The sequence below is a fragment of the Melanerpes formicivorus genome, unplaced genomic scaffold (genome assembly GCF_026170545.1).
Source record: "Melanerpes formicivorus ecotype bairdi unplaced genomic scaffold, bMelFor1.0.p_v2 SCAF_67, whole genome shotgun sequence".
Taxonomy (NCBI): domain Eukaryota; kingdom Metazoa; phylum Chordata; class Aves; order Piciformes; family Picidae; genus Melanerpes; species Melanerpes formicivorus.
The window spans coordinates 3,231,565-3,244,776 of NW_027142419.1; the positions used below are offsets into that span (position 1 = coordinate 3,231,565).

Consider the following 13,212-nt stretch of genomic DNA (forward strand, 5'->3'; position numbering starts at 1 on the left):
CCTTTCCCTTTCCCTTTCCCTTTCCCTTCCCTTTCTCTCTTTCCTTTGTCAGATGCAGAGCTCTGGGTGGGACAAGCAGAAGTTGCTCTTGTGCCACCAGCCAGTCCTGCCTGAATGTCACCAAGCAGCCTTGCAAACCAACACTGAAGAGCTTGTGAGTCACTCCAGTGTCGCTGAGCTGCCTGCCTGGCATGGCAGAAAGGACATCTGCATAACTCCCTTAGCTCAAGCTCACAATGCTGCTGCCCTTGGAAGGTTTATTTTGGTACACTCACAGCAAATGCCCTCTCTGGTGGGCACCCAGGGCGCTGGTGCAGTCGAGCTGTGGCTATGGTACTGTGCCAGCAGGCGTGGGAGGCTCTGAGGTGCCAGGCAGCCACTGCTTGGAGCTGGCACCTGTGAGCTGGGACTCGCCTGGAGAAGCCTCCTTGAAATCCACAATGATTTGCAGCACAGAGCACCCAGAGCCTGTGTGCCTGGAGCTGCACTCACAGGGCTTCCTGCTGCACATTTCTCACCCTGAGGTGTGGGACACAGGCAGGACCTCAGGCGGGGGGAGCCCAGGCTGCAGCCCCTGTGCAGGGTTCAAGAACAAAAGGAGTTTTGCTTGGAGCCAGCCCAGCAAGCCCAGCAGCCCGCTCCCAAGCCAGCAGCCTGTGTCAGCAGCTCCCCAGGAAGACACAACACAAGGAGCTCAGGGTGGCTGTGATGCTCTCAAACAGATGGGGGAAATCAGTTAGCAGAAAAAGGAGAGAGAAGCCTGAGGCTTCCCAGAACATATCTGAGTGAGAAAGGGATGAAGAGTCTGGGGAGAGGAGGGAATGGAGCAAGGCTCTCCTGGGCTCCCTAAACCCAGCAGCACATCTTTCCTCCTTGCATCCTTCTCCACCCTCTCTGCACTGAAGGAAGGGAGCAGGGGGCTGTGGTCTCCCTGGGTAGGTATCCGAGTGTGAAGGGCATCCCCACCTGCAGAGCACTGGGCCAAGGGCTCTCTCCCCTTGCACCCAAGCCCCAGGAGAGCAGCACACAGGCCTCCAGCTTCCCTCTCCTTCCAGCATCAGCACCTGGCCCACAGCTGTTCACACATCTGCAAGGGTTTGCTGCTGTGGCTGCAGGTCACTGCAGGTCACTGCTCAGCCCAGCACAGTGCAGTTCCTGTCTCTGCCTTCCCCTCAGTGGCTTCCCTGCTGTCATTTTGTCCCTGGTGTTCCCAGGGCTTCCCCTGACCCTGTGTGGCCAGGGCTGTGCCCCCAGCAGGGCAGGTGGGTGGTGGGGTGCAGCTGGGGGGTGTCTGCCCTGCTCCCACACTGCAGTGCTGCTTCCTGCAGCTGGGGACTCAGTCCCCACTGATTGCCTTCATGAAGGTCCATGGACACAAAGCTGTATCCACAAGCACTTAATTACCAAGCTGGGTATTTTCTTCCCTTAATTAGCAATGCTGTGGTGCTTTAATTGCTCGATTAAAGTTGCCCATGAGGAAGGTTTAAGGTACATTAAATTTGCTGATTGGTTCATCAGCATGAATCCCACCAACTGGAAAGAAAGAGCTGGCTTCCAGATTGTTAGCCAGACCCTGCAGATCCATTCCCACCAGCCATGTGCCACAGGAGGCAGGAGAGAGCCAGCAGCAGAGGGCTTGCCCCTGAGGGCCAGCAGTCCTCCCATTCCCATCTCTCCTTCAGCTTGGGAGCTGGAGGGGAAGGCATCCAGCAGTGACAGCCTCCCTCTCCTCCCCATGTCCAGAGGACACAGGGCCAGATCCTCATTCAGCCACACACATCAGAGCCCTTTGGTGGCTGCTCTCAGTCAGCCCTGGGCAGGCTGCAGACACCCACATGGGCTGCTCAAAGTGCTGCTCCCTCACCGTTTGCCAGCCGAAGGCAACGGCCAAGCTGGAGCCACAGAGGGGAGGCAGCCAGAGCCACCACCAAGAGGCTAAGATTTGGTGCCAAAGTTTAGGCAAGAGTGTCTGAGCAGATAGTCCTGCTCCTGGAACCCTTGGGTGTGCTGCAAAGGTGCTCTCTGGGAGCTGCATTTCTGCCAAAGGCTCACCTGCATGCTGTGCCAGCAGGGCAGGGGGCCTGTGCCAGCAGGGGAGGGGGCCTGTGCCAGCAGGGCAGGGGGCCTGTGCCAGCAGGGGAGGGGGCCTGTGCCAGCAGGGGAGGGGGCCTCTGCCTTCTGGTTTGCCATTACTCATTGTTCACTAAAGATAAAAAGCTTCCTGGGATGTTCTGTGCTGCTGGGGGTCTCCATGGCTGGGGGCTGGCTGCCTGGCTGGGTTTGTGGCAGCTCCCAGAGAGCAGCACTGTGATCCATAGCCATGGCTCTGCTACTGATGGTCCACACTGCCTCTGGGTGTGTACAGCTCACAGTCAGCTCTGGATCTGAGCTCAGCTTTCCAGTGTTTCTGACTGGGAGGTGGTGACAGGCACAGCCTGAGGAATAAGTCCTCTCTGCCACAGGAGGCTGGCCCTGATGCCAGGGCCATGGCCCTACAGCCTTGGTGGCTCAGGACCCCAACATCCCTTCCCAGAGCAGAGCAAGTAAGAGAGGGGTGGGTAAAGCCCACTGCCCTCACCTGCCTGAGCCTCCCTGCCCACCTCTGCATCCACCCCCAGGGCTGGGTGCCAGGCAAGCCCCAGCTCTCAGCCTCACAGCCTGTGGGCTCCTTCCCTTCCCACAGAAGCAGAGCAGGGGCTGGGAGCTCCTCACTGCTCTGCCTGCAGTGACCTTACTGCAGTGGGGCTCTGCTTGTCCTGCACAGCAGCTGCATACAAACCAGGGGAGCTGTGCTGATTGTCTCAGCTGATAAACTGCTGGGACAGATCCTGTTCACTGCTGCTCCTTCTGCTCTTGAGGCAGAGCAGTTGCTGCTGGCTGAGATGCCAACGTGCCTGGCTGGGGGCTGGTAGGCTTCAAGGAGGGAAGAGCCTCATGCCTGAGGCTGGCTGTGGAAGGCAGGGGGTGAGGGAACCAAAGTCCTTCACAAGCTTGAAACTGGAGGAGGAAAGCAAGTGGGGCAGAAGGGCTCAGAGAGAGAGCAGAGGGCTTTCATCTTGGGGTGGCTGTGGCAGAAGATGCCATGGGACTAGAAACTGGAATTTTAAAGGCAGCAGACCCCAGGACCCCATCAGCAGCTGTGGCAAATCATCCTCAAACCCATTCCTGCCCTGGCAAGCACTGCAGCATCCATGCCCAGCCACAGCTCTGCCTCTGAGGAGAAGTCAGACAGATGCATGAGGCACAGATGCAAGGGGCAAGTGTCTTGTGCCATGCAGGGCTGTGGCATGTCTAATGCCAGGCTGGATGGTATCCTTCCTGTGGTCCTACCCTGGTGTCCCTGACACGATGGGAAGTGCTCCTCACACCCTTGTGACAAACACCAGGACACTGGAAGAAGACAAAAGGAGTGGGGTGAGTGCAGAGACCCCAGCACCACTCTCCTGCCCAAACAAAGGCATCCAAGGCTATGGCTGAGAGCAGAGGGCCAAGAGGCAGAGAAGTTCCAGTTCCAGAAGTTCTGGAGTCTCTGTTACAGGAAGGATCCAATACAGACTGGGCAGGGACTGGCTGGAGAGCAGCCCTGAAGCAAAGGCCTTGGGGTGCTGGGGGAGGAGAAGCTCAGCAGGAGCCAGCAGTCAGCACTTGCAGCCCAGAGAGCCAAGCAGAGCCTGGGCTGCAGCAAGAGAAGTGTGGCCAGCAGGGCCAGGGAGGGGATTCTGCCCCTCTGCTCCACCCTGCTGAGACCTCCCCTGCAGCTCTGGGGCCAGTTCTGGAGCCTCTGTGCCAGGAAGGATCTGGAGGTGCTGGAAGGTGTCCAGAGCAGGGCCACGAGGAGGAGCAGAGGGCTGGAGCTGCTCCGCTGTGAGCACAGCCTGAGAGAGTTGGGGCTGTGCAGGCTGGAGAGGAGAAGGCTCCCAGGAGACCTCCTTGTGGCCTCCCAGGATCTGCAGGGGGCTGCAGGAAAGCTGGGGAGGGACTTTTGAGGGTGTGAGGGAGGGATAGGCCTGGGGGGGATGGAGCAAAACTAGAAGTGGGGAGATTGAGATTGGATGTTAGGAAGAAGTTGTTCCCCATGAGGGTGGTGAGAGCCTGGCACAGGTTGCCCAGGGAGGTGGTGGAAGCCTCCTGCCTGGAGGTGTTTGCAGCCAGGCTGGAAGTGGCTGTGAGCAACCTGCTGTGGTGTGAGGTGTCCCTGCCCATGGCAGGGGGGTTGGAGCTGGCTGAGCCTTGAGCTCCCTTCCAAGCCTGCCAGCTCTGTGGTTCTATGATTCTCAGCTCCCCAGCCTCCTCCACCACCTCACGCCGCCCTCCCAGCTCCATGACACAGCCTTCCTTCCCCTCTGAAGGACTGGGAACAGATCTGGCCATGATCCTGCTTTTTCTGAGCTGTCTTCCATCACCCTGGCAGGGCCCTTTAGAAAAATGAGGGCTGGAGAGGAGGGGGAGAGCCCTCCCCTGTTCAAACATCTTTAGCTTTGACAAATAAGGCGTCTGGCTGTGAGCGGCGGAAGGAAATTAATTTGGAATCACATTTGAAACGCCGCCACAGAGGCACAGGAGCTTCTCTCTCATTTGTCCTTTTTTTTTTGCCTCCCTTTCCCCCAAGCAAAAAAAAAAAAAAAAGAAAAAAAAAAGGAAAAAGAATTTCCCTGATATTTATAGAAAGATTATTAGGGCCACAAGGAGTGATTTATATCAGCTCATCCCTGCCACGGAGAATGAAAAATTGCAGCGGCGACAGCCGCTGGAGTCCTGCTCCTGTCCCCCTGACAATTAAAACGGCTAATTTCCAGCCCTGACAGAGCTGCTGGGGCTATAAATCACCCCAGAAAGGCTCTCTGCACCCTGAGAAAGGAACTCTGCCCCAATCAAGCAGGAGAAGCTTAGCTCGAGGATTTGCATCTCTTTGCTGTCCTGCGTACGCGCAGCCAGCGCTCGGCACCCAGCCGGGCTCCCCGGGCTGGACCCCCCGGGCTGGGGGCTGGAGAGATGGGACAGGGAAGGCAGGAGGGATGGCACTGAGGGCAGGGAAAGGGCAGTGACAGTTCTGTGCTTCAGTGATGCCACAAGTCCTGGAGAGCTTCACCAGAGCACTGCTGGTCGAGCAGCGTGGGTCTGAGTCCATCCACATGCAGAAGGGTCAACTTCTGCCCGTGTCCATCCCACCTGGGGAGGCAGCTTGGTCCTCAGTGCTTGCCTGGGGGCAGCAGCAATCCCACCGGAAAGGGGCAGGAGCTGTCCCACAGCTTTGCCCTCAGGGAAGACACAAACACATAGAGTCACAGAATGGCTCAGGCTGGAAGGGACCTCAGAGATCACCTACTCCAACCTCCCCACCATGCCCAGGGACACCTCTCAACTAGACTCAGCTGCTCAAGGCCTCAACCAACCTGGCCTTCAGCACCCCCAGGGAGGAGGCAGCCACAGCCTCCCTGTGCAGCTGGAGTCTCACCAGCCTCACACTGAAGAACTTCTTCCTCAGCTCCAGTCTAACCCTGCTCTGCCTCAAACCATTCCCCCTTGTCCTGTCTCCAGACACCCTCAGCAAAAGTCCCTCTGCAGCCCTCCTGAGGACACACAGCACTGCGGCCAGGACTCCAGCCTCGGGGCTTTGGGGCGGTGAGCTCCTGGGGCAGAGCCTGTGGTGTGGGATCACAGGAGGGGGGGCACGGGGAAGGGGAGTTTGGACCTTCTGAACCAAACCTCCAACTGTCAGCTCCTCGCAGCAGTGGGGCTGGGACCCCAGTGGCCCCTCTCACCTGGCCCCACCTTGCAGCTGCTTCCTAACGTGGGAGGAAACAACCCTGCCTGAGCTACCAAACCACCCCAGGACGCCTTTCCAACCAGCAGTGGCAGCCCAGGGGAGCTCCGGGTGGCAGCATCTCTCCTGCCTGTCCTTCCCGCCCGGCGCGGCTGGGGACCCAGCGTCCCCGCGGCTGCTGGAGCCCTTCCAGCCTGGCTCCGGACGTCCTGACCTTGCCTCGAGTCTCCCTAAGACAAAAGCTCCACTTGACATTTCCACGAAACTCAAACACCAGCCCCGCACTCCTATTTGTGCTGCTCCCCCCACGGCCGCCCAGCAAGAAGCGCAGAGCAAACAAAGCTGCGCCGAGGCCTCTCCCGGGGAGCCCCAGCTCTATACACACACAGCCCCTGCTCGCCGGCTGCTGGTCACCCCTCTTCCTTATCACAGTTTGTACAGTCGGCAGCTTGAAGCCTGCCCAGCAGCACGGAGCCCCCCGGGAAGGTTCCCTGCACCCCCGGCCGGGCGGGCTCCGCGGCAGCCCTGGGGAGGGCGGTGGGTGGACGCCGTAACCTTGCTTGGCTCTTTGCTTCCTGATTTCCCTGCTTCCAGCCCCCCTGCCCTTTCCACTGGCACTGTGGAGAGGCTGAGCTGGGCTTTGCTGGAGTGCACCAGCAGAGAACTCAGAGCTGCTGCAGGCATCGGGCCGGGATCTCTGTGCCGCACATTCCATGGTAGGGAAAGATGGAGCCAGGGCAGCCCCTGTCCCAGCGCCAGCCCCTGTTGCGCCTGCCCTGCGCCTTGCCCTGTGCACCAGCACCCCTAACGGACAGGCTCACAGCAGCCCCCAGCAGCTTGCCAGTGGCACCAGTGACACATCTCAGAGGCACGAAGCGGGGCAGTAAAGCCCTAGGCAGCCTTTGGTGCTCACAGGGGCTGCCTGTCCAAACGTCAGCGGCCAGGCTTCCGTCCTCAGCCCTGCCCCCGGCGCCCACCCCGCCCCTGGCCGGCGCCGCAGGCAGCAGCGGGGACTCACCCATGCAGGAATCCCTCTGCTCCTCGTAGCCGGCGCTGCAGACGCACTTCCCGATGGGCACCAGCCACTCCCCTTCGGCGCTGCAGTACATCTTGGGGGTGTCCCTCTCCTCGGAGTGCCCCACGCACTCCCCCCGCACCTCCACCAGGGAGGAGGAGTCCGCCCCGGTGACGGCCTCGGCGAAGGAGGCCAGGTTGCGCACCATGGCCGGGCACTTCTTGTAGTAGACGCGCAGGGAGACGATGGCGATGCAGGCGCCGATGTCCTGGAAGGCCAGGTAGAAGCCCCTCTTGCTGAGCGGCCCCACGCCCCGCACCTCCGTGTTCAGCTTCAGCCGCCGCACCCCCAGGTCCACGCTGGTGAAGCTCTCGTCGGCCGCGATGGTGTCGATCTTCAGGAACTGGCTCTCCCGGGTGCTGCTGCCCAGGTCGCGGTCAGACTCCATGTAGTAGAGGTTGAAGGTCTCCTTGCAGGTGCCCAGCACCCCTGGCATGCTGTTGCAGTCGCGCAGCGTGAACTTGATCTCCGCGTACACCCTGCGGGCGCCGTCCCGCTGCACCCAGCCGGTCCGCAGCCAGTTGTTCTGGTTGGGGCTCATCACGTTGCAGACCTGGTAGGTGTGGATGGGGCTGAAGAACTCATCCATCTCGTTGATGGAGTCCCACTGCAGGGCACAGAGACTGCAGGTCAGCCCAGGTGTGCCCAGGGCACGCAGCAGTCTTTGCCAACCCCCAACCCGTGGTGAACCTGGCCCGGAACAGCCTCCCTGCCAGCACAGGCTGGGGGAGCAGGGGATGGAAAGCAGCCCTGAGGAAAAGGACCTGGGGGTGCTGAGTGGGGGAGAAGCTGGCCAGGAGCAGGCAGGGTGAGATGCAGCACAGGAGGCCAAGGGCAGCCTGGGCTGCATCCAGAGCAGTGTGGCCAGAGCTGGAGAGAGAGGATCCTGCCCCTCTGCTCTGCTCTCTCAGACCTCACCTGCAGGCCTGGGGCCAGCTCTGGAGCCCCAACACAGGAAGGACCTGGAGCTGGTGGAGAGGGTCCAGAGGAGGACACAAAGATGCTCAGGGGGTTGGAGCAGCTCTGCTGTAGGGCCAGGCTGAGGGAGCTGGGGGTGTTCAGCCTGGAGAAGAGAAGGCTCCAGGGAGACCTCAGAGCAACCTTCCAGGACCTGAAGGGGCTGCAAGAAGGCTGCAAAGGGACTGCTGGCAGAGGCCTGCAGGGCCAGCCCCAGGGACAATGGCTTCAAAGCAGAGCAGAGCAGATTGAGCTTGGATGTGAGGAAGAAGTTCTGCAGCAGGAGGCTGCTGGAACACTGCAGCAGGTTGCCCAGGGAGGTGGTTGGGCTCCATCCCTGGAGCTATTGAAGGGGAGGCTGGAGAGGGCTGTGGGCAACCTGCTCCAGTGGAGGATGTCCCTGCTGAGTGCAGGGGGTGGAGTGGCTGAGCTGTGGAGCTCCCTCCCAGCCCAACCCATTCTGTGATTCTTTGAAGTCCCTCTGCTCCTGCAGCTGCATCTGGGCAAGAGATCACTGCAGCCACAGGGCACAATGAGGATGAGCAGACCTCCCCCAGCACCCATCTGGATAACCACTCTCACTGCCCGCCCTGGAGCAGAGCAGGGGGAAGCACAGCCCTGACTGCAGGCAGCAGTGCTTTGTGAGCCTGGTCTGGTGTCAGAGACTGGCGGCAGTGGCCCCCGGAGGCTCCAGCCCAAGTCTCTTTCCTTGTGCTCAATCTGCCATTCACAGCAGCAGCAGGAAACTACCTGCATGGTGCTCACCTGCCTGCACAGCTCCCTGCACGGCTCCCTGCCCCTGCCCCCATGCACACTTCGCTGCTGGGAGGGTGTGGAAGTCGTTGCTGAGATTAATGGAGCACAAATGAAGGCAGCAGCTGCTTCCTGCCTGCTCCCTGCTGAGCTCCACGGGACGGGAAGCCAGGCAGAGCAGCCTGGGAGAGCACTCAGCAGGTGCCCAGCAGGGCTGAGCCACTCTGGGGCTCAGGGCTCCCCAGGAGTGTCCAGCAAGGGAAACATCAGGTTGTTGTGAGCACCAAAATGCCCTGGCCTCCAGCTAGGGTGGGGGCTTCAGGTCTCCAGGCATGCCATTGCCTCCCAAATCTGGCAGAGAGAGTGCTGATGGCTGCCTGTCCCTGTGGCACGGCCAGAGCTGGCAGCATCCTCACTGCTGGCAGAGCAGGGACTGAAATGTCCATTCTCCACCAGCAGTGGCTGGCATCAAGCACAGGAGAACTGGGCAGGGTGGCATTTACAGCATCACTCTGTCAGACCTGGAGTTTTGTGCTCTGGACTGTCAGCTCTTCCCCACAGACCAGCCCAGAACACCACCCCAGAGGCACTGGCCCACAGCTCTGCCATCAGTGGCAGTGCATGGGGGAGAGCCAAGGCCACCTGCACTGCTGCCTCAGACGCCACAGGTACAGCTGCCCACTGTGCCAGCAGGCAGCACAGCTCACGAGCTCTGCCAGGCCCTGCTGCACGTTTGGGGTGCAGGGACCAGAGGCAATGGTTGCAAGCTGCCCCAGGGGAGGCTGAGGCTGGAATCAGGAAAGATTTCTGCCCTGGCAGGGATCTCAGCCCTGGAATGGTCTGCCCAGGGCAGTGCTGCAGTGCCCAGCCCTGGGGGGGTTCCAGCAGCTGTGGGGCTGGGGCTTAGGGCCATGGTTTGGTGCTGAGCCTGCAGTGCTGGGTGCAGGGCTGGACTGGGTGAGCCTGGAGGCCTCTTCCAGCCAGCTCTGTTCTGTGAGTCTGTGGTTCTGTGACTCACTTCAGGCCTCCCCAGCACCTGAAGGGTTTTCTCTTTCACCTCCACGACAGGCTTCTGCGGCAGGGGAGTCTGATGCTGGGCACCACTGGTTCCAGAGCTGCCAGCTCTTGGCACTGCCTGCTCTTGGCTGACAGTTTGAAGTGGCTTTTATTAAAGGGAGCTCAGCCTGGCCCCTGTCACCACGATAAGATCCCCCAGTGAGACAGAGATGAGGACATCATCATTAAGGTGGTGAGCTGGGGCCGGGGGGGCCCTGCCTGCCTCTGCATGCAGGGGCTGGGCTCAGCTGAAAGGAAAGTCAACACCAGCTAGCAAAATATCTGCCAGATTATGCAAGGCAAAAGATGCAAGCCTCAGATACCAGGCAGCTGAGCAAGGTCTTAGAAGCCTCCCAGGGCCTGTGTGCTGCAGGAGAGTGAGGAGAAGAAGGAGGAATGTAGGAGGCAAAGACGCAAGGAGGTACCACAGTGCCCCGGGGGCACCAGCTTGGCCTCCAGCCCTGCACTGCCTGGGGATGGAGCTAAAGGATGAGGTGGCTTGAAGCTGGGAGAGGAAAGACTGAGACTGGAGACACTCCTTAGAGTGAGGGTGGGGAGACTCTGGCACAGATTGCTCAGGGAGGCTGTGGATGTCCCCTCCCTGGAGGTGTCCCAGCCCAGGTTGGATGAGGCCCTGAGTGGAGGTGTCCCTGCCCATGGCAGGGTGGCTGGAACTGGATGATCTTTAAGGTCCCTTCCAACCTAAACCATTCCATGATCCTGTGAGGTCTCCCTAGCCCTGGGGCAGCTTCCAGGAGGGCTGCCAGGGCTGCCAGCACCTTCCTGCCTCCCGAGGGCAAGCACTGAGCACCTCCCCAAGAGCCGGCAGGTCCTGGCCACCCCTGTCACTGAGAGAGAGGAGAAAGAGAAGAGCTGTTACTGCAGCTATAAATCATCAGATGGGAGGCATTAATGGAGATAATCCCCACGGAATCAGTCAGCCCTGTGCCTAAGGAGGGATTTGTCAGGCAGTTAACTACCCTGAGCTGCGCTGCAGGTGATTAACTCCCGGTAGTGACCAGCGCCTGGGGAGTTAGCAACAGCCCAGCACGGACTGAGCAGGCCCTGGGGGCTGAGCTCTTATCTCAGTTACCAACCTAAACCTTTGTTTCCCAGGGTTCCTGTCCTACTCATCTCTTCCTCCAAAGAAAACGAGTCCCACTGCAGCTGGCCCTGGAACTCGCTGGTGCTAGAGAGGTTCTTCCAGGCAGAGGTTCTGCCCTGGAAGAGAAACCCAAGAAGCAGCACAGACCCCAGAGTGATGGAGGACACAAGACAGGGCTTGGGCAGGTGGGAGAGCATCAAATATCTTCTGATGCTCCAAGGAGAAAGATATGACCCTGCTGGGGGTGGAAATGGCAAGCAGGGAGCCCAGCTTGGACTGGGGAGAGGGCTTCTGTGGTGTGGGCTTGGGCAAAGGGCCACCCTCTCTGCAACAGAGCTGGCATGGCTTCATCCTAGCCATGAAGTGGTTGCTGGCTGCAGGAGCAGAGCCAGGCAGAGTCAGAGACCTTCTGCATAGGCTTTACTCTGCAGACAGCCCAGTCCCAAGACACTTAGAGCAGCACTGACCACCAGCATGGGATCCCTGTCCCTGAGCTGCTGAGGGGCGAATGGCTCAGGCTGCCCAAGCAGCTCTGGTGCCTTTCTGACAGCTTCCTCCCTCAGCTTCTGCACAAGGGAAGTGTCCTTGGCTGTTGGTGGCCAGGCCTCAGGAGGCTTCCCCTAACCAGGCTGGGGACATGCAAACCACCTCTGAAGGCCTTGCCTGGGGCTCCCACAAGCAAAGCCAATGTGGAGCATGGAAGGCGTTGGGGCAGCTGAGCCCAGCCTGGGCGGCAGGGGGGATGCTGGGGGGGGGTGCTGGGGGGGGGATGCTGTGGGGAGGATGCTCTGAAGGGGATGCTGCAAAGGCCATGCTGCAGGGGGGATGCTGTGGAGGGGGATGCTGGGAGGGGATGCTGTGGGGGGATGCTGTGTGAGGAGGATGCTGGGGGGAGGATTCTGTGTGGAGGGGATGTTGTGGGGGTATGCTGCTGGGGAGGATGCTGTGGGGAGGATGCTGTGGGGAGGATGCTGCAGGGGGGATGCTGCAGGGGGGATGCTGTGGAGGGGATGCTGTGGAGGGGATGCTGCAGGGGGGATGCTGCAGGGGGGATGCTGTGGGGGGGATGCTGCTGGGGGGGATGCTGTGGGGGGGATGCTGCTGGGGGGGATGCTGTGGGGGGATGCTGTGGAAGGGATGCTGCGGGGGATGCTGTGGAGGGGGATGCTGTGGGGAGGATGCTGGGAGGGGATGGTGTGGAGGGGATGCTGTGGGGGGGATGCTGTGGGGAGGATGCTGCAGGGGGGATGCTGCTGGGGGGGATGCTGTGGGGGGGATGCTGTGGGGAGGATGCTGTGGGGAGGATGCTGGGAGGGGATGCTGTGGGGAGGATGCTGTGGGGGGGATGCTGTGGAGGGGATGCTGCGGGGGATGCTGTGGGGAGGATGCTGGGAGGGGATGGTGTGGAGGGGATGCTGCGGGGGATGCTGTGGGGGGGATGCTGCTGGGGAGGATGCTGCTGGGGGGGATGCTGTGGGGAGGATGCTGTGGAGGGGATGCTGTGGAGGGGATGCTGTGGGGAGGATGCTGCTGGGGGGGATGCTGCTGGGGGGGATGCTGCTGGGGGGGATGCTGTGGAGGGGATGCTGTGGAGGGGATGCTGTGGGGGGGATGCTGGGAGGGGATGCTGGTGGGGGGAGGATGCTGTGGGGAGGATGCTGAGGGGGGGATGCTGGGGTGGGGAGGATGCTGGGAGGGGATGCTGGGAGGGGATGGTGTGGGGAGGATGATGCTGTGGAGGGGATGCTGGGGGGGGGGCGATGCTGTGGGGAGGATGCTGTGGGGCCTGAGCACAGAGGTGCTGGTGAGAGGCAGAGAGGGGGCCCTGGGCAGCATGGGGAGGCCTTTCTCCATCACTGGAGGTGCTCCCATTGTGATTGTCTTTGGTGAGGCCCCTCAGCCCCCCCCTGCCTGAGCAGAATCATTTCCTCTCTGACCTGGGGAATCAGAGGAGACGATACAATAATTATTAATAATATGTTGACTTATCTCATCAGCCTTTTAATTAGTCAGTAGGAAAGCAATTTGCAGAGGGGCTGATCAGGTTCCCTCTGATCCAGCAGGTCATGTGCCAGGCAAGGAGAGGGGAGAGAAGGGCACTGGGGCACTGGGGCGTTTTGCTGGGGAGAGCTGGGCGAGCAGAGGTGTGGAGGGGACAGGGGAAGGGGCAGGGGCAGGGGCAGGCTCTCCACGGCAGCGACAGGAGTTTAATGTTCAGAGCAGAGAGAATTGTTGTGGGGCTGCAGCGAGCTGCAAAGCTCCTGGGAGCCCTTTGAAGTTCTAATTGAGAGGAGCCGCAGGCTGCGGGACAGGGCTACTCCGGGTGACCCTTCCGCTTCCTGCACGTGTCTCCGGGGTGGAGGTGAGGGGGGGATGCAATTAAACCCCTGAGCGGCAATTACAGCCAATTACCCCTCAGTTAATTGTCTGGCAAGAGGAAATGTCAAAACAGGCAGCGACTGCCTCCCTGACGGCTTGACACTGCCCAGGGCTGCTGGTGCT

At 60.6% G+C, this 13,212-nt stretch overlaps 1 protein-coding gene across 1 annotated transcript in view; it reads right to left on the reverse strand.

The window, feature by feature from the left end:
- Window positions 1-13,212, reverse strand: part of EPHA8 (EPH receptor A8) — a 67,910-nt gene that overhangs the window by 31,821 nt on the left and 22,877 nt on the right. The window contains exon 3 of the mRNA XM_068162821.1: window positions 6,783-7,446. Within this exon, the coding sequence (XP_068018922.1) occupies window positions 6,783-7,446 (664 nt within the window). The remainder of the gene's footprint in view (window positions 1-6,782; window positions 7,447-13,212) is intronic.